Consider the following 24,558-nt stretch of genomic DNA (forward strand, 5'->3'; position numbering starts at 1 on the left):
ATAACATGCTTCTATTAATTTTTACCCACCCACGTACCTGATCACTTTCTTTACCGAAAAATCCCAAAATTCATTTATTTTTTTCTTATTTTCTTTTCTTTCCTTTCTTTTCTTTTCTTTTCTTCTTCTTCTTCTTCCTTCTTCTTCTCCACCCCTACTCTGCGTGCCATCCATCTTCTTCTTCTTCTTCTTTTCTTCTTTCCTCATTTTTTTCTTTCTTCCTCTTCTTCTTCTTCTTCTCGCGGCCGAACCAGCACCGCCGCGGCCGAGCTCCTCCAGCCATCGGCACCGCCTGACAGCGACACCACCGGCCACCACAGTCACTGCCACTCATCACCACCGGCCGTCTTGAACTCCCCACGACCACCGCCACCAGTCGCTTCCGCCGTCGCTGGTTTCCCGAGCGCACGCTGCCTCTGCATTGCTGCTGCTGGTGCATCGGCCATGGCCGCTGCTCCAAGCGGCCACCACTACCAGCCACCGCGGTCACTTCAGGCCGTCTTCAATCGGCCACCGCTGCTCGCCTTCGCCGCGTGCTTGCTTCACTTGGCCACAGCAACAGCAGCTCGAGGCTGCATCGGCCATGGCGAGTTCGGCCTTCTCTCTCGATCACTACAACAGCAGCTTAAGGTTGCTTCTTCCATGGCAGAACGCAACCACCTCCCTCTCTCAGTCTCTCCATCACTCATTCGCGAGCTCTCTCCCTCACTTGGCTGAGTCATCTCCCATCTCCCTCTCTCTCCTCTGTTTCTCCATTCGGTTAGAAGCTTCCATGAGAGACAAAAGCATCAATTTCTTTTTTATGCTTAGTACACGCGCACCGCCTCTCAAATTAACAAATTAATTAATTAAATTAATTTCATTTCATTTATTATTATTATAGTTATATAATTATCCCTATTATTTTGGGATATTACATTATCAAATACTACTTTTAAAATATTATCTTGTGGGTACTTGTAACAAGCGAGAGTTAAAGGTATTTAGATGAATAAAGTGACAGGGATGGAGTCTATAATCTATACCTTAATTAATATAGTTATGTAAAACATAATCACATAAACTTTAAACATAATCTAGTTAGGTAGTGTTTGTTAAAATGCGTAAGATAATATTATGTCAAGATAAAATTTGAATGTTTTACGGATCAAGATATGAAATGATTAAAATAAGGTTGTAAAGTATTTTAAAATTTTTATCAAATTATTTGTTAAAATTTTTAAAATGTATTGAAATACACAAGCATATTTTTTTCTTATTTGTAATGATCAATATATGCTCATCTCTATATGTTTATTTTGAGGGAATAAAAGATAAGTATATCAAGAAAAACTTAGATAAGAAGTTACGTGACTTCATTTTTAATAGTCGTCCGATAAATTTAACAAACATATTAAAAATAATAAAAGTTTAAAATAATTTTCATATTTTCTATTTTTTTTATCTATTGTTACGGGTATTTCCCGCTCTATTCTGTGTGGGTTGGACTTAATTCAGTGGGTCGACCCAATCACTTAAGATCCAAGAGATCTCGAGTTGAGCTCATAAAAAGCGAGCTCACGCGTTGTTGGAGCTCAGGCTCATACGGTAGGACTAAGCGAGCTCCTGGTAATGCCTCTAACTTATCAACGTATTCGAACGAGCTCCCAGCTACATTTCGAGCGAGCTCCCCGCGATGCTTGTAATCCGTTGGCTCAGCCGATCAGCTTGCGTAACAGAAATGACATATGCCACAGTATATCAGTAAGTCAGGGGTTACCCTAGCTGGAATATTTAGACCCATTTTCTCAGCCCATTTGGCCGGCCCACGCCGATCCCTCTTGGCCCTTTTTTTATAACATCATTACAGCCGCATCTGGGTTTCCTCGGGTTCACCTCAGATCTCATCCTCATTAATAACGGATCCCATCCACATTAATGAGGGTCTCGTCGACACTTTGTTGCGGCATGGCCGTCCCCGCCGACGCCAACTATTTCATCCCATCATCTGTATACGTACAACACATCCAGGAAGATATGTCCTTAGATATAGATCAGTCAGCTCTTCTAAGGGTCAGGGTATGTTTTTCTTTTCCACGGACGAATACCTTACATACTTCCTTGCTCGCTCACTGACTTGGGCATTGAAGTACTTTGCAGGGAAGGGCCGGCGGGTCAAGACGCTAAACCGAATATCCTGTTTTCTCTCTTTCGAATCCACCACAACAGAACGGGCTAAAGAATCACCGTCGACCAATTCCGAACGTCAACGTCTATATTCTAATTAACAAATACTATTTTATAATATTTCTTTATATCATTTTTATCGTCAACAAATTAAGGTGATATTTTTTTATTACTCAACGTATAAGAGCAATTTAAAATATTACAATTATTGCTTTTTATTTATTTGTTTGTACTAACATTAGATTCATTTGCTAGTGAATTGTTGTAAAATTATTTAAATTATGAATATAAATTTGTTAGAATTAATATATATCGAGTACGTGAGTAGCCATTGAGTATTCATTGTCTTACAAGTATGAAAATGAGATACTAAGCAAAATATTCTGAAGAAAACAACATATAAATGACGTCCTCTCCATTACCTTCCTAACCTCAGGACATGGAGATAATTAATGTTAAACCTAGCTCGGTAGTGTCGGCCAAGTTTTCTTTTATTTTGCTTGAAAGCAACACAATTAAATATACTACTTGTCTCTATTACATTACATACTTTCTGTATAACTTAATTTTAATGTAATAATCACTCCAACGTTTGTTTTCGTCACAAATAAATGATAATTGACATTGAAAATGACGTATTATATTTTAATGTTTACTCTTGTATAATATCTTTTGGCAAAACTCATCTTTTTTCTCTAAGCTTTGCATGTTAAATACTTAATTTTTATAATTTATATATATTAATTATTTAATTAGTATTAAAGGTATAATAAACGTACCATTAAACATATGAAAATAGAGTAGCAAAACACCATACCTATCGATCGCCAAATTACAAACTCACCAATAGATGAGTTGTGGGTCACTAATTAAAGCAAAGAGAATCGGGAGGGATGGATAAGTTACAAGTCATCGATAAGAGCAAACAATGAGGGGAATGGTAGGTTGGTTGCGAGTATTTAGTTAAAGAAAGGGAAGAGTGATCGACTTACAAGTCACTAATAGGAATAAAGATGAAAGGTCAAGATTGGTTGAGACGAAAATAACTGACAATAGCTTGAGTTCTTTTGTTCAAGTTGATGGGAGATAAGAGCAAAGACGACGATCGAATACGAAAGGAAAGATGGAAGAAATGATCAATTCGATCCATTCTTCTTCTATTCTTGCTTTTTTCAGTTTTTTTTTTTTTTTTCAACTTACCTTACATATAACTCACATATTATTTTAAATTAAGTTACATATTCAATATACATAAATTATAAAAATTAAGTATTCAATAGGTCAAATTTAAAGTTTATACCATCAAGGCATCAAAGTTAAGTTCATTCATGATTATATGTTATAATCTAATAGGATTGATAATGCATTATAGAGTACATCATTATTATGGTTACTTAGTTTTAATTCATTATTACATTTACAAAAAACAATTTTATTGGTATTTAGGTGAGAAAATATGCTTTGTAACGATGGTAGTATTGTCAACTAGAGTTGTCAAAAAGTCCATGGCAGGAAGCATGATAAATAAATATATGTTTTTAGAATATATTATTTAAATATATTGAGGTATAATTTAGTGTGTATATATGTTTGAGCCTATTATTTGTAATTTTATACATTATATATTGTAACTTATGAATTTATATCTATTTTATAATTCTCATTTGTACATATTTTAAGACTATAAAAAATAATTTAAGATGTTATTCAATATAAGAAATCATATAATATAATATATTTTAGATTTTATAATTCTCATTTTCTGAGAGTAAGATAAATTAGGTGTAAGAATTCGATTGGTTTAGTGACATTGTTCAAACTAAATAGACCGAAACAGTATCAAAAACTGAATTAAACCGACTGAATAAATGTTCAAACCGAACAAATTGAAAAATTAAAAAAATCAAATCGATTGAGAAAATTGAAAAAAAAAAAAATCCAACAAAAAAAAATTGGTTAAAAACATAATTATTTTCTACATTTCAGTCAATTTAGTTATTTTAATTTTTTTAAACATAGAAACTAAAATAACTAAAATTATTAAATTTGAAAATCGAGCCCAATTAACCTATAGTTTAAATCGAATCAAACTAACAATTTCAATTGATTTGGTTGAATTTGATTATTTTGATTTAATTAAAATGTTTATTCATTACCCTTTATCACCATGAGTTTCACTTTACATTATTGTTCTTCCATATTTATATTATTAGGTAATATTTGTTAAAATGAATAAGACAAACTTGAAATACTTTTCGAATTAAAATATAAAATGGTGAAGATAAAACTATGAATCATTTTAATATTTCTATGAGACTGTTTGTTAAATTTTTTGAAATGCATTGAGAATTATACTTTTATGAGATAGAAGCATATAGGTCATTTTTTCTTATCTATAAAATTCCAAATAAATTTATCTCTTCCACCTTAGATAAATTTATTTATAAAATTCCAAATCATAAGTCACATAACTTATTTTCAGTGAGTTGATAGATAAAAATACTTTTCATATCTCACTTATTTCAGCTCATTATTGATTAACTAACACTACTTTATTAAGGTAGCGTTTGTCAAAATGAGCAAAATAAAGTTATATCAAAATAAGATTAAAATACTTTTCGAACCAAGATATAAAATGATTAAAATAAAATTAAAAAGTATTCCAATATTTTTATTATATTATTTATTAAATTTTTTGAAATATATTGATAATTATATTTTTATTAGATAAATAACATATATGTCATTTTTTTATCTGTAAAAATTTAAATAAATTTATCCCTCTTTCATTCAGATAAATTTACCTGTAAAATTTCATAATTCAATAGATTGTCACATAAATTTAACAAATATAATAAAAAAATATTTTTATATAAAATACTTTTCATATTTTACAATTTTTTAACCTAATATCTTAATTAACTGACTTATTAAATAGTGAAACTTGTTTTACCCTTCATAATTCTCGATCAATTTAACTAGTGATAATATATTAGCGTTAGGGTACCCTCAGTAATTTACCTTGTCACCGTTACAGTAGCTGTAGGCGGACCTTCTGATTGGGGAATCAAAACCCTGAAAGGTTGTGTCAATGGAGGACGACGACGAAGAACCACCGCTCGCAGTTGAAATCTCGAAAACAATCAACTGCGAGCCATCACAGCCGTCTGATCAATCCAATCAACGGGGTGAAATCGCTGAAGCTGCGCCTGTAGGCGTGACCGTCATCACTGGCTATCTCGGCGCCGGAAAATCAACTGTAATGATTAGTCGATACATAGATATAGACGCAGATGTATTTTACAAATGTATATGTATTCACACGTATTTATATTTCTTCAGCTGGTCAATTATGTGTTGAATAACCAACACGGGAAGAGGATTGCTGTGATATTGAACGAGTTTGGCGAGGAGATTGGAGTGGAGAGGGCTATGATCAATGAGGGCCAAGGTGGGGCGCTTGTTGAAGAATGGGTTGAGCTTGCAAATGGCTGCATTTGCTGCACCGTCAAGCACAGCTTGGTTCAGGCTTTGGAGCAACTTGTGGAAAGGAAGGAGAGGTAATTAAGAGAAGTCTTTATTTATGCGTTTGGAAGTAGGATTTGTAGAAGGAAAAGAAAACGAAAAAGAAAGTATCAATACTTTCTGTATGTGTAAAAATGCTTATACATATAGTTAATTTCATTTTATTTTTTGTTCAGTTTGAAACACAGTCCGTATTTCATGCTTATTCTACCTGGATTTGTTTGCATCTAGTACTTGAATTCATATCTCTGATGGTATCTTTGTCACTGTGCTTGTATGTGGCTATTCTCCTCTTAATGAGAGAAGGTTAACCCGTATTCCAGTCGAGTTTTCTGGTTTTCTGCAATTATATATGTGTGTATATCTGAGTGTGTGTTTAAATATTTTTTTGTTTACACAAACATTTTTGAACATGTATGAGTTGATGCCACTCTTTTCTATTCCCATGTTCGTCTGCTATCTTCCCTACTAAAAGTTCTGTCTTACAAGTTATTCCCTTTTCTTTTCGCATGTAAAAATCTACCGCAGTTAATTTAACTGGGAACTGCCAGAACTTAGATCAGTTAATTTAATTGTTTGTTTTGACGTTTGAAGGCTTGATCATATATTGTTAGAGACAACAGGGTTGGCAAATCCTGCTCCTCTTGCATCTGTTCTTTGGTTGGATGATCAGCTAGAATCAGCAGTCAAGCTTGATTCCATAATTACTGTGAGTCTGACATCATAACTGATACTTTATGATCCCGCTATGTCCTGATGTTCAATAACTGTCTTTGATTTCATCTTAAATAGACTGCATTCTATGTTGAATAAGTAATTGTTAGTGTGTTTTGGGTAACTCTGTCAATAATAAATTCTACTTAGAGCTAAGCAGGTATTTCTCAAGATAAAGTTTTTAAGGAACTTTTTCTTGAATAGGTTGTGGATGCAAAAAATCTCCGTTACCAGCTCCAAAGGCATCATGATTCAGCCTCGTTCCCTGAAGCATTTTCACAAATAGCATTTGCGGTGGGTATCATTATCATCATTATTTATGGAAGTCATGTCCAACTTTCATGATTTCGTTCATCCCATCCTGTTTTTTTCTTTGCTATTCTAAATCATGTTACTTATGTGGAGACTTTGGCTACGTGCACTGCACAGCTACTCATGAATTTCATTGTTTGATTTAGGATGTCATTATTCTTAACAAGGTTGATCTGGTTTCTCCTGAGGATGTCCTAGAGGAACTGGAGAAGGAGATACATAACATTAATTCCCTTGTGAATATAGTTCGTTCTGTGCGGTGTCAAGTTGACATGTCCAAGATATTAAATCGTGGAGCCTATGATGCTTCTGTTAGTCAGGCTTTATCTTCATGTTTGACTTTTATGTACATTTGTCAAGTTTTGATGACCTTTACTAATTCAGTAAATAATGTAAGTTTCTTTTTCTGTCCAGCAAGTCACACATTTAGAAGCATTGTTGGAAGAAAGTAAATCTCTAACCACTTCTCATCAACATGATAGTGGTGTGCGAACGATATGCATTTGTGAGGCACTTCAAGTCAATCTTGATAAGGTAATTCTAGGAAATGTTTACTGGATGGAAACATTTCCTAGGGCATTGCTATGACATGTAGATTATACTTTGTCTCTTGCTTTCTGTTGGCAGATTATTTGTGATTTCTCTTATGCACCATATTCTTTTGGATGAGTTGAAAAAACATGAATGTTGTTGATCGCCCCAGTACTTTTTCGTCTTAGCATGTTACTGTAGTAGAACTATGATATCCTTAAATATTAATGTATCTCTGTATGGTCACCAGTGTTATTAAAGGCCCAAGGCGCACTAAGGCGCAAAGGGTCTTGGAGCCTGAGGCGCAAGGTGAGGTGCGCGCCTGGCAAGTGCAAGGCGCATGCTGACTAAGAAGAAAGAAAAATATACTTCTTAATTGAATAATAAGTCATAAAATAGATCTTAATCACATATCAACATTTATGTTATCAAAAAATTCAAGAATTCAACATATATTAAATAAATCACAACATAAACATACTTCAAGAAGAAGCAGCAGCAGGCATCAATAAATAAAAATTAAAAAAAGAACTGAAGAAGAAGAGAAGAAGAACAAGAGGAAGAGAAGAAGAAGAAGAAGAAGAGAAAAAGTAGCAGCAGTGTAAGAAAGAAGAAGAAGAAGCAGAGGAAAAGAAGAAGAAGAAGAAGAAGACGAAGACGAAGTTTAGCAGCAGCGGAAGAAGAAGTTTAGTAGCAGCGGAGGAAGAAGAAGAAGAAGAAGAAGTAGTTTAGCAGCAGCGGAAGAAGAAGAAGAAGAAGAAGAAGAAGAAGAAGAAGAAGAAGAAGAATGTTTAAAAAATAAAACATGCTGAAAAATCAGCTGCGCCTATGGATGTGCGCCTGAAGGGCCTAGGTGTGCCTGGCTGGATCTCGCCTCGCCTGGGCATGGCAAGGTGAGATGGCTGCGCCTTGAGGGGCCTTGCGCCTAGGCACGCCTTTAACAACACTGACGGTCACATCCATGGAAGCTTAGCTAAATAGACAGTTTCATGACTAGCAGGTTAGTTTTTCAATTTATAACATATACTGAGAGATTTTGTAGAATAGGTATAGCTCCAGATCAACACTCACACTCAGTTGTGTTTAATTACCATTTGTTTCCCCATTGATCAAATGATTGTGTAAGTCAAATTGAAATCTGGAGTCCAACATCATGTAAAAGTTGATTACAGGAACTAAGAAGAGAAATTCTTGAATTACCATTGGAGGAGAAAGAATGAAGGAGTCCAAGAAGTTAGGGGTATTTTCAGATTTTTTATATTTTAGTTGCCTTGGAACTCTATTTTTTCTCTGATATTCTTTTCTTAGTTGTATTATGCTATTTTTATATTTATAAGACAGAGATATAGATATTGGAATTAGGTTGATATATAGAATACAGAGCAAATCTTGGTTTCTCTCTCCTCTCCAACTTCCTTATCTTCCCTCATTCTTTTCTTTCTCTTGTCTCTACATCCACTCTTCTTGCTTTTCGTGCTTTATCAATTTTGAAATGATAACCTAAGCACAGGCATTGTCAGACAATCAGGCCATGTTAGATAATCATATAATCACAGTTTTCCTTCCCTTCTGTTGTGTTACTCATTGCAATGTGAAATAGCAAAACTTTGATTGATCATAATGCCAACCTTTTTTTTTTTGTTCCTCTTTAACAACCATCATTGACATCTTGGTACCAAAATCATCATCGTATTCATTAGCCAGACCAACCACCTTGCCAACCTCGTGGCATCATGATGAAACCCTTATCACAATTAGCTATTGCAACTTCTATCAACAGAGTTATCACTAGACTAGAGCTTCTTTTCTTGGAAAGCTTAGAAGGCAACATTAAGAAACGAAGGTAATTCAACTGGTTTTTAATCTTGGATCCAGACATGTGAACCAAACCTTACTGATTAACCCTCTAACTGGATCATATTTTAACCCGCAGTGTGCCCTGACCCAACAACTTTATGACCCTGTTACTGGCCTGGCCCAACTGATTAGAAGAACTCCACATAGTGTACCATTCCACAATTAGCAAATTCAGCCCAGACCAAAAAACCCACATCAGTAGTCTGTACTCAAAATTGCTCTAGCCTAAAACAACCAGCAAGTTAGAAGGGGAAAAATAGCAGGTAAAAAAAAATGTAGCAGCAGGAAAAAGAAATGGAGAAAAAGGGAAAAGAAAAATTTGCAGGCACAGGAAAAAAAATTTCTTGGAAGGAAAATTTTGGAGAGCTTGTGTCAGCTTTGTGGAAATATGACTTGCACATGTGAACTAACGAGCTTCAATTTTGGCCTCATAATATATATACTTCCTATTCCGAACTAGATTACTTTTATGTTCACTGCGACTTGGTCCATTTAGCTCCTATTCACTGCAATTCATGACCTTCCAGTTACAAAGAAGCAACCCTTCCATTGCTACCAAGCTTGAAAAGATTCTGAAGACTTAATATGTTGCTTCTTTTAATAGAGGTTTCCAGTGCATTCTATTGAAATGGAGATATTGCCTGGATACAGATGGTTTTTCCCTTGTAGGTAACCATTTTACTTATCTTACCCAACACTTTCAGAGAAGTACCTCATGTTCTCAGCTGGGAAAATTCAGGGGAATCAAAAGGGGAAATTCTACAAAGTACTACAAAATAAGAAGGAAGAAAGTAGTACAAGAAACGAGGGTTTAAATTTATTTAGTGTTTTCGATATTCAATTCTTGTGTCTTATATTTCTAATTTTCTTTTCTCATCATTTTTCTTCTTTCTGGTTGAATTATGCTTTCTCTTATTTTTATGGAGGGTGATCTAGACTTAAAACTGATGCCTTTATTGTAATACCCAAGAACTTTGGGTTGTTATTTTAAAGGAAAAATAGAAATTCGGGAAAAATAGGTATCTGAAAAGCCTGAAAAATTTACCGAATCAGTCGAAGGGAGAACCCTGAAGCTTAAATGCCTAAGGAATGCCTTTAATGAGCATATCGAGGCATGATTTTTAAGACTAAAATAAATCGAATCCGAAACCATTTTCGGTATAGCTATGGATCGGGCTAAAAAATTGAATTGTCATAGGAGACTCTCGAGAGGGTATCAGAAGCCTTGGGAAGCTCCAGTTCATCGAGTAGGACAACCCTTCGGAAGTTTCGGGAAGAAACCAAGAGGTTTAAAACCAAAACGAAAATTTGGGCCTAAGTGTAATTTTTCAAAATTGCCGAAAGGGGTCAAAATGACATTTTTCGAAAGTTTCAAGGGAGAAATGGAAAGATTAGGACTTGAGGGACTTAAGGGAAATATTCAAAAGTTGAGGGGCTTTTGTGAAGGAGGGCCAAAACAGAAAAAAACCAAAGCAGCAGGGCAAAAGTGCAAAAAAAATGAAAATCTTGGCCATGGAATCCGACCAAGCCACGAGGGGTCACTGAAAGCCTCTGGGTTTGCATGGGCGGTGGTCAGGGAGGGCCAAGGAGTGATGATGAGCCGACAATGGCCACCGAAGTGGCCGAATTTTCGAAAAATTCGGCCAAGAAAGCTAGCCGCGATGACGAGCCCTGCAACCTGCTTTTTCAGTTGATTATTGATGTCTTTAGGTCGATCCAGGGGAGGTGAGGACGTCTAAGGCTATGGGTAAGGCAGCCAAGGCCATTTCGAGCTTCAACTTTGCCTATAAATAGAGCTTGTGTTGGCTGAAAATTTCAGAAGATTGAAGCTCAAATCAAAGCCATTTTCGAATGAATTGAGAGGCAAGGATAGAAGGCTTTTGTTGCCCATAAGTTGGAGAGTATTTCTGGAGAATTTCGTGAGCAACGGAGCAAGAACGAAGGAGATCCGAGGCTTGGCCAGAAACCTAGGCGGACCACCTGGCCGAGTCTTCAAGCTTCAAGTTGACCGGCTTCTCGATCTCCTTTCGAGCCATCTCAGGTACCATCATGATCGACTTGGTCTGGGCTTCATCGAGATGCAAAAATCTCAATTCTCCGGTGTACCGTCGTCGGAGAAGATGACCGGCGTGTGAAGCTCATGCGCCAATCTCACTTGCCCTATCACGCACTGGCGCGTGCGGGTGCGTGGGACCTTGTTAATTTTCGATTTTTTTTTAATATTCTTGGAAAATTATTTTAGGATTTTTTGTGAAAAATATTTGGAAAAAAAGTGATGTAGGTATTTATTTTGGATTGTTAGTGAAAATAATTGGAGAAAAATAGAGAAAAAAGGCAAGAAAATTAAGGAAAAATAGTTTTTATTGATTATTTAAATGAATATCTTGCCTAGGGTGTCTTGTGATTTGAGGTGAAACAATTGGTGTGATTTTTGAAGTTGGCATGAAAAACAAGGCAAGTTGCACGCTTTTCGAGATATCCTGGTTTTTGAGAAAGGTAAGTGGTTTTGTCCCTATAACCCGTAAACGACATGAATACCTTTCTATGCATGATATTTATGTATGTTATGGTCATCTTCGTCATATTTGTCCATATTTTATTGCATGGAAAGTTATGATATTCACATGACACGCTATTATTGTCATATTGAAACTCGTGCATGGGATTGGGATGTCGCGAGTGTAGTCGTAATTCCCCAAGGGCAATTGATGGAACAATGTTAGGATTATCCTGCAGAGGTTCGGAATTCTACTTAGGGTTCCGTGTCGGGCTGGTGGGCCAGAAAAGTTACACTAAGGTAACTGTTTATAAATGTCCATGTATCATTCATTCATTTATGCTTATCTAACCCTCACTTAGAATATTTCATCTTCTAATATTGGACTATGTCCCTGGAATATTTCACATTCCAGGCGAGACAAGTGGCCGGAAGGGCAATGAGTTGATTGAGGCCTAATCGCGACAGAAATTTTGTGGGCCCCATGTGAGACCAGGATCATCTATTACATTCAGTTGTATTGTTTAGATTTTAGCAATAATTGTAATATCATGTTGGGTGGACAATGTGTATGTACCTAAGTATGTTATGTTTTTGAGGTTTTATGCGGGTTCTGATCTTGCATCCGCTTATGTTAAAAATGTATCATTCCTTCGTTATGTTTTGGAGTGTTATATATAAAGGTTATGTTGAGGATTTATTGTTGATTTATGTTTAAATAAAAAAAAAAAAAGTCCTAGCTTATATTTTAATGTCTTGGAAGGCAGGGTGTTACATTTATCATTATACAAACTACTTCTCTCTTCCATATTCCTCTTCTTCTCTGCTTACTTTTCCCCCGGTTTCTCTCTTCTTGTCCTCCTTCCTGTATTAATCTTCCCTCTCAATTCTTCATTAGTTGGCTTAATAGAACTTTTTGTTTGAGGACCCCTTTTCTACACTCTTTGCTCCCTGATTGGCTCCACTCTCCCCCCTTTTAATAGTGCCTACACGGGCTTGCATATTATTTAATTGAAGGTCTAATCTTTCTCTGAAGGTTCGATTGTGGCTTGAAGAGATTCTCTGGGACAAGAAATATAACATGGATGTGTATCGCTGCAAAGGAATTCTAAATGTCTTGAACTCAGATCAACTTCATACACTGCAGGTAATATGGGATATTAAATGCTATTCATTTCTGTTCAAAAGTCACTGTGTCTTTTCAACTTTTCATCTCTTGTTTAAGACCTTGTGTTTGTGGCCATGGTGCTGTATATCTACATGGAATTGTTCTTTTGTTCCTTTTAGATTCTTTGATGGGCTCTATGATAAATTTTATACACAATGGCCTCCATTCTATTCTTGATGAATTCAAGCATGCCTGCTTAACCCACATAACTTGGAAATAACGAGAACACTCCTGTGGCCTTTTCAAATGCCAACATAGGCATGTTCACATGACATCTCTTGACATGACCAATGCCAACATAGGCTTGTTCACATGACATATCTCTTGACGAGAACACTCCTGTCGCCTTTTCAAATGCCAACATAGGCATGTTCACATGACATATCTCTTGATAGTTGATGTTTTTTCTTTCCATTTGCATTTGCAGTTCATTTACTTTTATTTTTTCATTTTTTTCCTTTTTGAATGCTATAATGCCTAGGCAACCGTGATGTCCATATTGTGAAAGTGCAAATTTTACATGACTTGAAGACGGGATTGGCTGTTTAAATATTGCGTCCTGGCTGTTTGCGTAGTTGGTCTATGGTCTTGTGACCATTTAGCTCCTTTATCAATGTTTCTGTTGTCCTTAACATATATATTTGAATATTAATATTTTTCTTTTCTCTAAGTTTATTCAGTGTAATTTTAGACTTCAAGGTCATAGTTTATGCATGCTTTGGAGTTAGTTATAGGTAGAAATTTACTTACAGACTAGAAAAGTAAAGCTGGAAAAGGGAAGGAACAAAAATTAACAACAAATCAAAAAGAAAGTTGCACCAAGGCAAATTAAACAAGCTTCATAGCAACTACAACTGCAATTATGGTTGGGTGTTTCTAGGGCCATCAGGTCAGGCAGACCTACTTTTGCCTCTTAGAGAAGCTGCGGGCTTAAACTTTCTGCTTATTTTGGTTCTCGTGGTATCTTCTCTCTTGTGCAATTAACATTTTTGTTTTTGGTCTCTCTCTCTTGCTTTCTCTCTCTCTTCTTTTTAAAATTATTTTAGGTACATGTGTAGAAATTGTATATTTTATTTGAAACAATATATATATATATAATTGATTTTTGCAGTATTCTTTTCATTGGCCTGGCCACCCTTATGGTGAATTTGGTTGCATTCATCCCAGACTTCATTTAATCCCAGCCTTATTTACTTTTTCCTTGTTTGTTGGTCTTCTATCTAATTCAGTGTAGGGTTTCTTTCCGGGAGCCTCATAATTTGAACAAAGATGCTCACAAGTTTTGTGCTTATAATCTTTTTGCAGGCTGTACGCGAGATATATGAGATTGCTCCTTCCCGAAAATGGAGAAACAATGAAACTCAGATGAACAAGATCGTATTTATAGGCAAGATCTTGCAATACTTTTAACAACTTTCCCTCTTGACGAGAATGTGTTCTTCGTCCTCATTTCCTTGTGCCCCTTCGCAGGTCGTGCGCTTAACGAAGAAATTCTCGTCGATTCCTTCAGAGCCTGCATATGATATAGGGTATATAGCCAAGTTTGTTAGTCTTTGTTGCTCACAAGGCATCCTAGCGTCCCATAGCATTGCCAATTCAATCTATGAAGACGTTACCAGACGCATGGTTTTGTGTATCTCTTCAAATCAAGTATCTCTTCAAATCAAAATACTTGTAGTTGCGTCATTCCCAACTCATTTGCAGTTATGACAAAAACAACAATCAGTCTTTTCTCACTAGGTCACAGTCATAGTTGTTAATGCGTGCTGGACAGGGTTTTAGGTTACGATCACAATTGTTTTTGCAGTAGAAATGGCCAAATGGGAAGAGTCAAAAGGAATTTTGCTTATGGTTTTTGTCCATAAAATACCTATACTGCCTTTTTGATACTGTAGAAGAGGTCAAAACCCAAGGCAAACTAGGCTGTCTCTATTCCTCTGCAATTAATTACATATACCAGGACAATTATGCTGGTTGTTTAAATGATACGACAATTATGCTAGTTGTTTAAATGATACGGGATGTCGTACACGCTAATTGATGCTTTAATTTATAAGAGTCCACGTGTCGTTTCTATTAAAAATAATTTAGTTTATACTTTAATATAATTTCTGTATACATACGCAGGACGTACGTTTTAGTGTTTTAAAATGTTATTAATAAAATGAGTTTGTAAAATATTTTCTATGTATTTTATTTGAAGAATTAAATTGAATTTAACTAATAAAATTTGAATTCATAATTTTTAAATCTAATCTTCATTTAAATGTTATCAATTATTATCCAATAAATCCTCTTTCAAAATATTTGTAATATATATATTATTATATATATATATATAATCAAGTAAAGTGATTTTGATTCCGATTCGTGTTTGTATCGATTCGCGAGCCTTTGGATCTGTGCTCTCAAATCCGAAAGCTGCCCCCCTTCGTTTTCTCGTTCTCCCCGTGTCAATGGCGAATCCACATTCTGCTTAGCGCTCTCTCTCTCTCTCTCAACGGCTATATATATATATATACACACACACACAATAAATATAATTACGCGAGCTACATTTGGATGACCTGGTAATGCCAAAACCCTAGACACTTCCATTAATTGTTTTCAATTTCATGGTCTTCGGCGTTTATTATTTTACCACTTTTGCTCTTTCCTTTTCTTGCGATCTGATTCGCGCGTAAGATCTGACTGTTTCTCTACATTGACTGTGTAGCGAATTCCGATCGGCCGCTTCTTTCTCTGATTTTTTTCTGGATGTTCGATGCTCGATTGCAGGTTGACGTTGCAGGATCTCGGTGTTGGCATTGCAGTCTGAATTGCTGTCCTGCTGGAATTTCCAGTTCGATTCGGTAATTGGTGTTGTTCGGAGCCGGCGCTATAATCTTGTTTCTTAGATTTTCCGTGATCGAAAAGAGTGGATAGGTGATCCTTAATTAGGCACCGAATTGGCACTTTGTGATCTAAATTCGGTGTTTTGGTGTTGTGTTTTTTGATGGTTTGTTGGTGAATGTGCATCGAATGATCTCTTGCTTGTACGATGTGAAACATATACCGTCTCCTGATTTTAAGTGCGAGTTGCTCAAAATGACAAAACTAATATATGTTGGAGCATGCATATTATGACAGTCTCTGGTTTTGGTATTTAGTGGAGATTTAGGCTGAAATAGTATTTGTTAAGAAAGATCATTAGGTCGCAGAATTTGGACATGAGAAGCCCCTGGTTCAGTAAATTATTTTTAATTTTTGGCCCGAGACTGCCACGCAACTGGTTACTCTTGTGTCTTATTTGCATCCTAGTAGTAATTGCATTATTTGGATCCTCTCCTTCAAGTGCGTTTGACTCTGTAGCTTCCACTGCTGAGCCCCAAATTTATACAAATTACCGAAGATTAAAGGAGCGAGCAGCAAGTGATTACTTGGAGTTGAGGTCTCTATCATCAGGAGCTACTAGTCCTAGGGAGTTCAGTCTTTGTGGCAGAGACAGAGAGAATTATGTCCCTTGCTACAATGTGTCAGGAAATTTGCTAGCGGGGTTTAAGGATGGAGAGGAGTTTGATCGGCATTGTGAAGCGTATCAAGAACAACAGAATTGTTTAGTTCGTCCTCCAAAGGACTATAAGATCCCTATAAAGTGGCCAATTGGTAGGGATGTGATATGGAGTGGAAATGTGAAGATTACCAAAGACCAATTTCTGTCTTCTGGAAGCATGACAAAAAGGTAACTCTCATTGATCAAGCAAATTGTGATGTCATGAAACTAGGAAAATTTTAAATGTCTATCTTCCAGATTTATTCCGAGACTCCCAAGTAAAACTTGTACCTGCCACTTTCACATATTGGAAGATTCTAAATTAGCTTTGTTATTAATGGCTCCATGTATGAAAACCCCCCAATTTTTGTTAACAAATTTTGCAGGTTAATGCTGCTAGAAGAGAACCAAATTGCTTTTCACTCTGAGGACGGATTGATCTATGATGGTGTGAAAGACTACTCACGCCAAATAGCAGAAATGATAGGGCTGGGAAGTGACACTGAATTTTTTCAAGCTGGTGTAAGTATATTCTTGAATCACCAAAGTACTCTATATTCTGCCTTGCCATTCATTCTCCTTCTCACCATTACCTTGCTCCCCAACAAAAAACACATAATTCAACGATGTTTTGGAGTGTCATCTTCTGTTATGTTTCTTTCTTATTTGTTTCAATTACAGGTGCGTACTGTATTAGATATTGGTTGTGGGTTTGGTAGCTTTGGGGCTCATTTGCTGTCACTGAAGTTAATGGCTATTTGTATTGCGGCATATGAGTTGACAGGCGGCCAAGTCCAATTGGCCCTTGAGAGAGGTCTTCCGGCAACAATTGGCAGCTTCATTTCGAAACAGCTTCCATATCCTTCATTGTCATTTGATATGGTTCATTGTGCTCAATGTGGTATTCCTTGGGAGAAAAAAGGTAATCTGTGTTCACCATTAGTGATTATGCTAAATCTCATCCCTTGATTTTCTTTCCGATCCATTAGATATCAAATTGCTGTCTGTTTTGTTTAATAATGAGGCCTCTATTTTCTTCAATTAAATATCCAAATTGTTCTTATGTATAAATGTTAAATGAATATCTCTAATTAATGTTCAACAAATATAGTTTTCAAGTAACGTCTGGCCATCAAAATTATTAGGGTAAGATACAACATGCACAATCATTACTGAAGTTAGGGAACTGTTTGCTCGAGTTATTCCATGTTTAATTCACTTACTTTTTTAAGGAAATTAACTGCTGAATGATACATTAATGCTAGGGAGGGGCAAGAAAGCAAGATATCTGATTGTGGGAGCATAAAACAATTTTGGCCATGGCAGCTTTGTGTTCCTTTTTTGTCATCCTCTCTCTGTGTTGTTAGTGAGTCATCAAATTCACAGTAGCATTGAGTTAGATACTGTGCAGGCTAGGCTGTGTACGGGCTGGATATAGCTTATACAATATAACATGAGCATGAGCTTCAGATCAGCTACGGATTGGGCCTAATCTTGCTTTCCTAAGCCTTGCGTAACAGAATAACGGATTATCCTAAAGCCATCCTGTACCCTAGGATTTGTCTAGTAACAAGATTTTAATAATAAAGATTGAGATTCATATGTTGTAAAAGAAAAAGAAACAATTCTACACTTTTTAGGCTCCCATGATATGATATTGAAGAATAGGAAAAAGACACCTGGTCCCCTTGAGGTTTTGAAAATAGCAGTGACTTCCTTTGACTTCACAAATTTTATTGCACTAGCCCCCCACCATTACTTAACCCTAGTTAAATATTTGAAAATGACTAAAATGTCCTCATCTTCTCTGCTCTCTGTCCCTATCAATCTTTCTTTATCTTCCTCCCTCCCCTTATCAACCAACAATATCTCTCTCCCCTTCTTGTTTCGAAACAACAATGGCAATGGCAGCCGCGACCTCCTCCCCCCCCCCCCCCCCCCCCGCGTCTCTCTAAATCTGAACCCATCTGGGTTCAGCAACACTGAACACTTAATCTGTGTGCTTGCTGAACACGATCAATGGATGTTCAGTACTAAACACCCCATTTAACTAAACAGATGTTCAGCAAACACCTGTAGGATGGGAGTTTAGCCGTGGCTGAACCCTGGTTCCCCCCCCCCCCCCCCCCCCTCTCTAGTGACAGTGGCCGACAACAGGTGCTGAACTCCTTTTTTTGAGTTTTTTTAGGTTCAGCGAACCAATTTAGATATGTATAAATTTATATATTTTCAGTTTAAATATATTATATTTTCTTTAATATTTTCAATTTATATAGGTATATATTTTTATTTTTTTTTTGTAAAAACTAAGATAGTTTATATACACACATATATATCAATTTTCATTATATTTAAAAATTATGTTTCTTGTGATTAAAAATATTTTTTCAAAACTTATAATTTATTTTTAAAATATGTAACATATTTTTTGTAGTTAGAAAATATATTCCTAGAAAATGTATATTTTTAAAAATATTATATATATAGAAAGAATATATATTTAGTTTACATAAATAAGTATTATTATATTTTTTTTTAGTTTATATATTTTCCTCAATTTTTAGTACATTTTTGAAATATGTAATATATTTTTTTAATTAGGAATTATATTTTTAGTATATTTATACATTTTTTGTAGTTTAGAATTAGATATTTAATATATTTGGAAAACATGTTTTTGTTATATATATATATATTTAGTTTAGAGAGAGAAAGAAAGAGAAAATAGAAGTGAAGTGGTCATCCTCCATTTTACTGTATTTTTTAACAGCAAGGAAGGTCACTTCCATTTTCAAAACGTGAGGGGTACCCTCAGCAGTTAAGTCAAACCTCAGGAGTGGTTAGTGTAATTTACTCAAAGAATATTAAACTAGAATATTACACATTCTAGTGGAACAAAGGTTGTGATTGTTGTTGTTATATATAAAAATGTTTGTAAATTTATACTAAATTTATAAAATTAATGGGCTTGGTTGTCAATTGCACCTAGTGGGATTAAGGGTTGTAATTCATGTTGTTCTAATAAGTTGGGTGGCCAGTGAGCTTCAAAACCTGATCCCAAGTCCATCCCGTTGATCTAATTGAATCTAAATTTTTCCAAAGTTCAGCTTTGAGAGATTATATATTTTCCTAAGCCCACAAATATGGGCGGGATTGAGCAGTTTGTTGGTGACAAGACCAGTGTTAATAGCAAAAATAATATGCTACGTGAACGTTACTCTACGTGACGATAATGTTTTAATGCATTAAGTGGTGTATGGGCATTAGCACAATGATGAGGTTGCTTAGTTATTATGTGGGCATTAAGGGTTGTGGAACTAGTGAAGTACTTTTCTTTGCATGCAATCATTAGGTTAAATTCATCTCTCCCCAAACCCACAGTCCAAGAGCCAATGCAATGGTTTACATTATATTGGCAGTGAGATCTTTGTAAGACAGCTTGCCAGGTGGACTTTGCTAAGCAATCATAATCTTGTTTGGTCAATCCATCTATCCTTTGAAATTATACAATATCTCAAAATTTCTTTCCCAATACTGTATCTCAATAACTCAGTCTTCCCCTCTTAAATATGCCAACAATCTACTATTTTTTTAAACCTCTTACAGTTGTTTTGGTGGTGGAATTGTGATGTTATTGAGAAGAACTTAAAAGGATATATTTGGAGGAAAATGTTTGGAACCTAGAAAAATCTTTCGTAGACAATAAGATCTGGAACTGATGGCAACTTATTAATTATTTTTTATTAGATGTTTTATTTTGGTGAAATAAGCTTCAGCTCTAATTTAAAAATATAATTTAGAAAGGCCAAGACTGGTGGTATTTTGGTTTTACTTACATATTTTTCCTACTCTGATGACTTTTTTATAAATCAGATGGTATGTTCCTCATTGAAGTTGACCGGTTACTAAAGCCAGGAGGTTATTTTGTGTTAACCTCACCGGCAATTCAGCAGCATGGGAGTTCCTTGACCACAAAAAAGGGAAGCATGTTTAAGCCAATTGAAGAATTCACTAAAAAACTCTGTTGGAGTCTATTGTCTCAACAAGATGATACTTTCATCTGGCAGAAAACCATGGATGCTTATTGCTATATATCAGGGTGAGGCTATTCATGATAAATGTAATTACATGGATCCTACTCTATCTCCCACTATGTTGACTCTGGAAGTATAACTATTTTCTCATATTATTTTGGCTGCTCATCATGTTTGTTTGCTTGCATATAAATTTGACGTTTTTCTTGTCCATAATTTCTCTCATTTGTCCTAAACAAAAGCACTCAATGTGGTTTGTGATATTTTCTCGGCAGGAAACAGAATGCTATACCCCCTTGTAAAGATGGACAGGATGGTCAATCATATTATCAACCCCTGGTACCTTGTATAAGTGGGACCAGCAGCAAGCGCTGGATTCCCATTCAGAACAGGTCTTCTGGTTCCGTTTTAAGTACAGCTGAGCTTGAAGTCCATGGAAAGTATTGTTCTAATGGAAAAATTTTATTTTGGTCTTTTTGCTTTTGGATGATTTTTTATGCGGATGTTTCATTGTTAAATTTTATCCTGTATTCATAACAAAATCGACAGAATTTTCCTCTATATCCCAGAAAATTTGTTTTATTGATTAGTTTTACCTTTTCAGGAGTTCGTACCGATGATTTTTTCGAAGACTTGCAGAATTGGAAATCAATGCTGAGAAATTATTGGTCTTTGCTTACACCCTTGATTTTTTCTGATCACCCAAAGAGGCCAGGCGATGAAGATCCTTTACCTCCACATAACATGATACGCAATGTGATGGACATGAATGCCCATTACGGGGGTTTAAATGCTGCATTTTTGGAAGCCAAAAAATCAGTTTGGGTGATGAATGTTGTACCAATTGGGACACATAATACTCTCCCTCTCATACTTAATCAGGGTTTTGCTGGTGTTTTGCATGACTGGTAAGATACTGATACTTGTAACCTTTTCTAAACTTGTACATTGAAGGTCAATGGCAACCTTGGTTAAGCAAATGAATTTTGATTCCTATCATCCCCTTCCCCCACAGCCCAACACACACAGCAAAATAATAATAATAAATAAAGACATACATAAGGTATACACATATTTTTCCTTGTTTGGCTTGTGATCATACATATCTGTCAAATGTTTTTTTATGATTTTCACAAGTCACCAATGCTTGTATAATTTGGGCAAGTTACTGCTGATCAATAACCCAATGTTGGCAGGTCATTCTTATTTAATTTAAGCTCAAATATTTATTGTGGACTATTTCTATTACAAAATAATACATGTCTATCAAATGTCTTGTTATGATTTCACTAGTCACCAATGCTTTTATAATTTAGGCAAGTTACTGCTGATCTATTAACCAAGGTTGGCAGGCCATTCTCATTTAATTTAAGCTCAAATATATATTTTTTTTCTGTAAATGTTCAAATATTTATTGTAGACTATTTCTATTATGAAATATTCTTTGGTGCTTTAAATGAAAATGCTCCTACCAGAGGCACTGGTATGAACAAATTTATTGCTCTTAACTTTTATATTCCTACCAATTGGGCTCAGGTGTGAACCCTTTCCTACCTATCCCCGAACATATGACATGCTTCATGCAAATGGGCTCCTCTCGCACCTTATGTCTGAAGGCTGTAGTATGAGGAACTTGTTCTTGGAGATGGACCGTATTCTACGCCCAGAGGTAATTCTAGTTGTTTCATTTTTGTGCCTATACATTATATCTATTATGTATGTATCTCTATGCTTGTTATTTGGCTTCTTTGGTTTGACAAGTATTGCTTATCATTTTGAATTTGATGGTGTTCGGAAAATATCATTTAGGATATGGTAAATTAAGCTGATCACTGTTGAGTTTGAGTTCAATACACAAAATTACCATTTGCATGTGGGAAATTTGTATTTTCTCTCTCCCATCAGAGTTTGTCATCGACTGATGTCAGTCTTATTTTCTGACTTATATTACCCTCTTGTTAAAATGTGTTTCACTTATAACTTCTTAGTTTTTAATGAAAATGCTAAGAGAAATAAGGAAAAGACAATAAGAACTAAAAACAACATATCAAGTTTAATCCCATTATGTGGGGTTGGCTAAAAAAGTAGAACAACCAATAAAAAATATATGTGCACAGAAAATAGTTGGCCACTTCCTAGTGACCACTGTGTATGTTTGCAACAATATATAACATGCCTACCTCTGAGATCACTGTCGCTAGCCAGAGCTGACTCACCCATCACCAGCTGCTGGCAAAGGTCTACCTGGTGTTGTAAACCACCTTGGCTTCTCCTCCACCACCTACTGTGGCCAACCACCACTACCAGTGATCCGCTACTGACTTTCATCTTTCCCACCACCAATTAGTACTACCATCCTACCATTTTATAATCCATCCTCTTTATGGTAGTATGGGCGCTGGAACTCATCTGCCACTTATCTCTTCCTCCATTCCTCTTCTCTTTCTTGCCCTCCTTCACTCAATCACAACCAGCATCAGTTGAACACAATAAATTTCTGCTTGTATAGATACTGATAATATGGGATTCAGTAATGTTAAACCAGACAAAACACCATCTCCCAATATAGTGCATGTTTGAATAAAACTTGAAGTTTTGATTTGATCTTTAATTCAAATAAGCCATAGTATACACCAACACGTCCCCTGGGTTTTAACAAAAATCCCAAATGAAATCTGTCATCAATCACCTGCTTTGGCATATTCATACACACACATATTATGCACCTGCATATTATATGTAACCCAGAATAGTTACATTAATTTCTGTGGAAACAGCCACCCCTGTCCCACCACTACCTTATCCACATGCTCTGCCTTGCTGCTGAAATGTTTGGCAAGTGCGTTCTGTTCAGTTGTATTTTACTTTATGGTGTCTTCAAGGGTTGTTGAACATCTGAGTCTGAATTCTGGTCATTTAAACCAACATTATTCCCTCATGCCTCCAGATGTCCAATCTCATCTACTCCTGCAGCAATTCCAATCCCTCCTCCTTGAGGAGTACTGCCTGCTGAAATGGTAGATCTTGGTATTAAACTAAGGCTTGGTCAAAGTTTTATAATTCTTGAACGCAGACTTTCTACTGGATAGACCTGCCTATGGCCTTGGATGGTTTGGGCTATGGATCTTGATTTTATGTGTAATGCTGCAACTAAGTTCTTCCAGAGAGAGAGGAGGGGATATTTGTTAGGGGTAATTTCTAGTAAGCCTCCGGTGCCATAGATAGAACTGATTGGCAAGGTAGAATTCTCTATTGGGATTAAGACTTGATATATTGTTGTAGCCCAGACATCCACTGTTATTCTTTAGGAATAAATAGGCTATAAAATTTCACTTGCGAGACAATTTGTTTAGGCAGGCGAGAGAACATGTGCCTGCTTTTTCCTTTTAATCTTGCACTTTTTTTGTGATTATTAATCTATTTTGATGTGTAAAGTAATGTTCTCATTGGCAGGGATGGGTTGTAGTAAGTGACAAGATGGGGCCCATAGAGAAAGCTCGTTCACTCGCCGCACAGATGCGCTGGGAAGCAAGGGTAATTGACCTTCAGAATGGCAGTGACCAGCGGCTACTTCTTTGCCAAAAGCCATTTTTGAGAAAATGATTGATTCAGCTTTGGAATGCCTTATTTCATGGAAGTCCAGTTTTTTCATCCTCTGGTACTTATTCTATTCCTTTCTAGGAAAATTAGCGAAATAGAAAATTCAGGAATACTGATGACCTCTCCTTGCATCTTCCTATCTCTTGTGTAATTTTGCGCATGACTTGAAGCTAGTGGCAAATTATGGAAGCTGAGTTAATGAGAGTCATCAGCAAATTGTGAATGTAATTATGTAGACCTTAATTTTGTTAACCGGTTCAGGACGCTGCGTGAATAGAACATGCATTATGTCGCAACATTTATAACGGACGATATGCACCAGGATGTGGAACAAACCCTCTGCTTTATTGTTTGGCCAGTATTCTTGGCGGATTTGAAGAGGCCTTGGTTTGGGGAACTTGTGTGGAATGGTATCTCTGTAGATTTGGCTGTCAAAGCAGCTGGAATAACTTTTCATCATAGAGGTCTATAGCTATTTGTTCAGCACCTTTTTCTTTTGGCTTGCTAAGCTTCATTCTAACTCTGTATTTTTACCGGACTATATCTATTGTTCAATGAAGGCGTGCTTGTAATTGTTTCTCATTTTCTGGTTACCTTTGGTCCAATTTTTGATTTTGTGATT

General features: G+C 36.0%; 2 protein-coding genes across 6 annotated transcripts; both read left to right on the forward strand.

The window, feature by feature from the left end:
- Positions 1 to 5,188: 5,188 nt before the first annotated feature.
- LOC127788921 (uncharacterized) lies at positions 5,189 to 15,888 on the forward strand. Of its 3 annotated transcripts, XM_052317607.1 has the most exons (10): positions 5,189 to 5,425; positions 5,509 to 5,726; positions 6,286 to 6,400; positions 6,610 to 6,699; positions 6,864 to 7,028; positions 7,132 to 7,251; positions 12,639 to 12,749; positions 14,076 to 14,157; positions 14,241 to 14,299; positions 15,549 to 15,888. In XM_052317607.1, exons 1-9 carry the CDS (start codon positions 5,258 to 5,260, stop codon positions 14,291 to 14,293), a joined length of 1,122 nt encoding a protein of 373 aa, XP_052173567.1. In that variant the 5' UTR covers positions 5,189 to 5,257; the 3' UTR covers positions 14,294 to 14,299; positions 15,549 to 15,888. The 3 variants fall into 3 exon arrangements, with proteins under 3 accessions (XP_052173567.1, XP_052173565.1, XP_052173568.1); XM_052317605.1 differs by lacking the exon at positions 15,549 to 15,888 and having other exon boundaries at positions 14,241 to 14,619; XM_052317608.1 differs by lacking the exons at positions 12,639 to 12,749; positions 14,076 to 14,157; positions 14,241 to 14,299; positions 15,549 to 15,888 and adding exons at positions 11,842 to 11,902; positions 12,018 to 12,616.
- A 91-nt stretch (positions 15,889 to 15,979) lies between these two features.
- On the forward strand, positions 15,980 to 24,518 carry LOC127788919 (probable methyltransferase PMT5). 3 transcript variants are annotated; one of them, XR_008020464.1, is made up of 9 exons: positions 15,980 to 16,491; positions 16,689 to 16,824; positions 16,984 to 17,224; positions 20,176 to 20,401; positions 20,612 to 20,771; positions 20,940 to 21,244; positions 21,873 to 22,005; positions 23,790 to 23,994; positions 24,107 to 24,518. XR_008020464.1 is itself a non-coding variant. In XM_052317603.1 (8 exons), the coding sequence occupies exons 1-8, from the start codon at positions 15,980 to 15,982 to the stop codon at positions 23,937 to 23,939; spliced, it is 1,863 nt and encodes a 620-aa protein (XP_052173563.1). In that variant the 3' UTR covers positions 23,940 to 24,518. The 3 variants fall into 3 exon arrangements, 1 of the variants encoding a protein (XP_052173563.1); XR_008020465.1 differs by having other exon boundaries at positions 24,198 to 24,518; XM_052317603.1 differs by having other exon boundaries at positions 23,790 to 24,518.
- The last annotated feature ends 40 nt before the right edge of the window (positions 24,519 to 24,558 follow it).

This window comes from Diospyros lotus, chromosome 13 (genome assembly GCF_014633365.1).
Source record: "Diospyros lotus cultivar Yz01 chromosome 13, ASM1463336v1, whole genome shotgun sequence".
Classification (NCBI taxonomy): Eukaryota; Viridiplantae; Streptophyta; class Magnoliopsida; order Ericales; family Ebenaceae; genus Diospyros; species Diospyros lotus.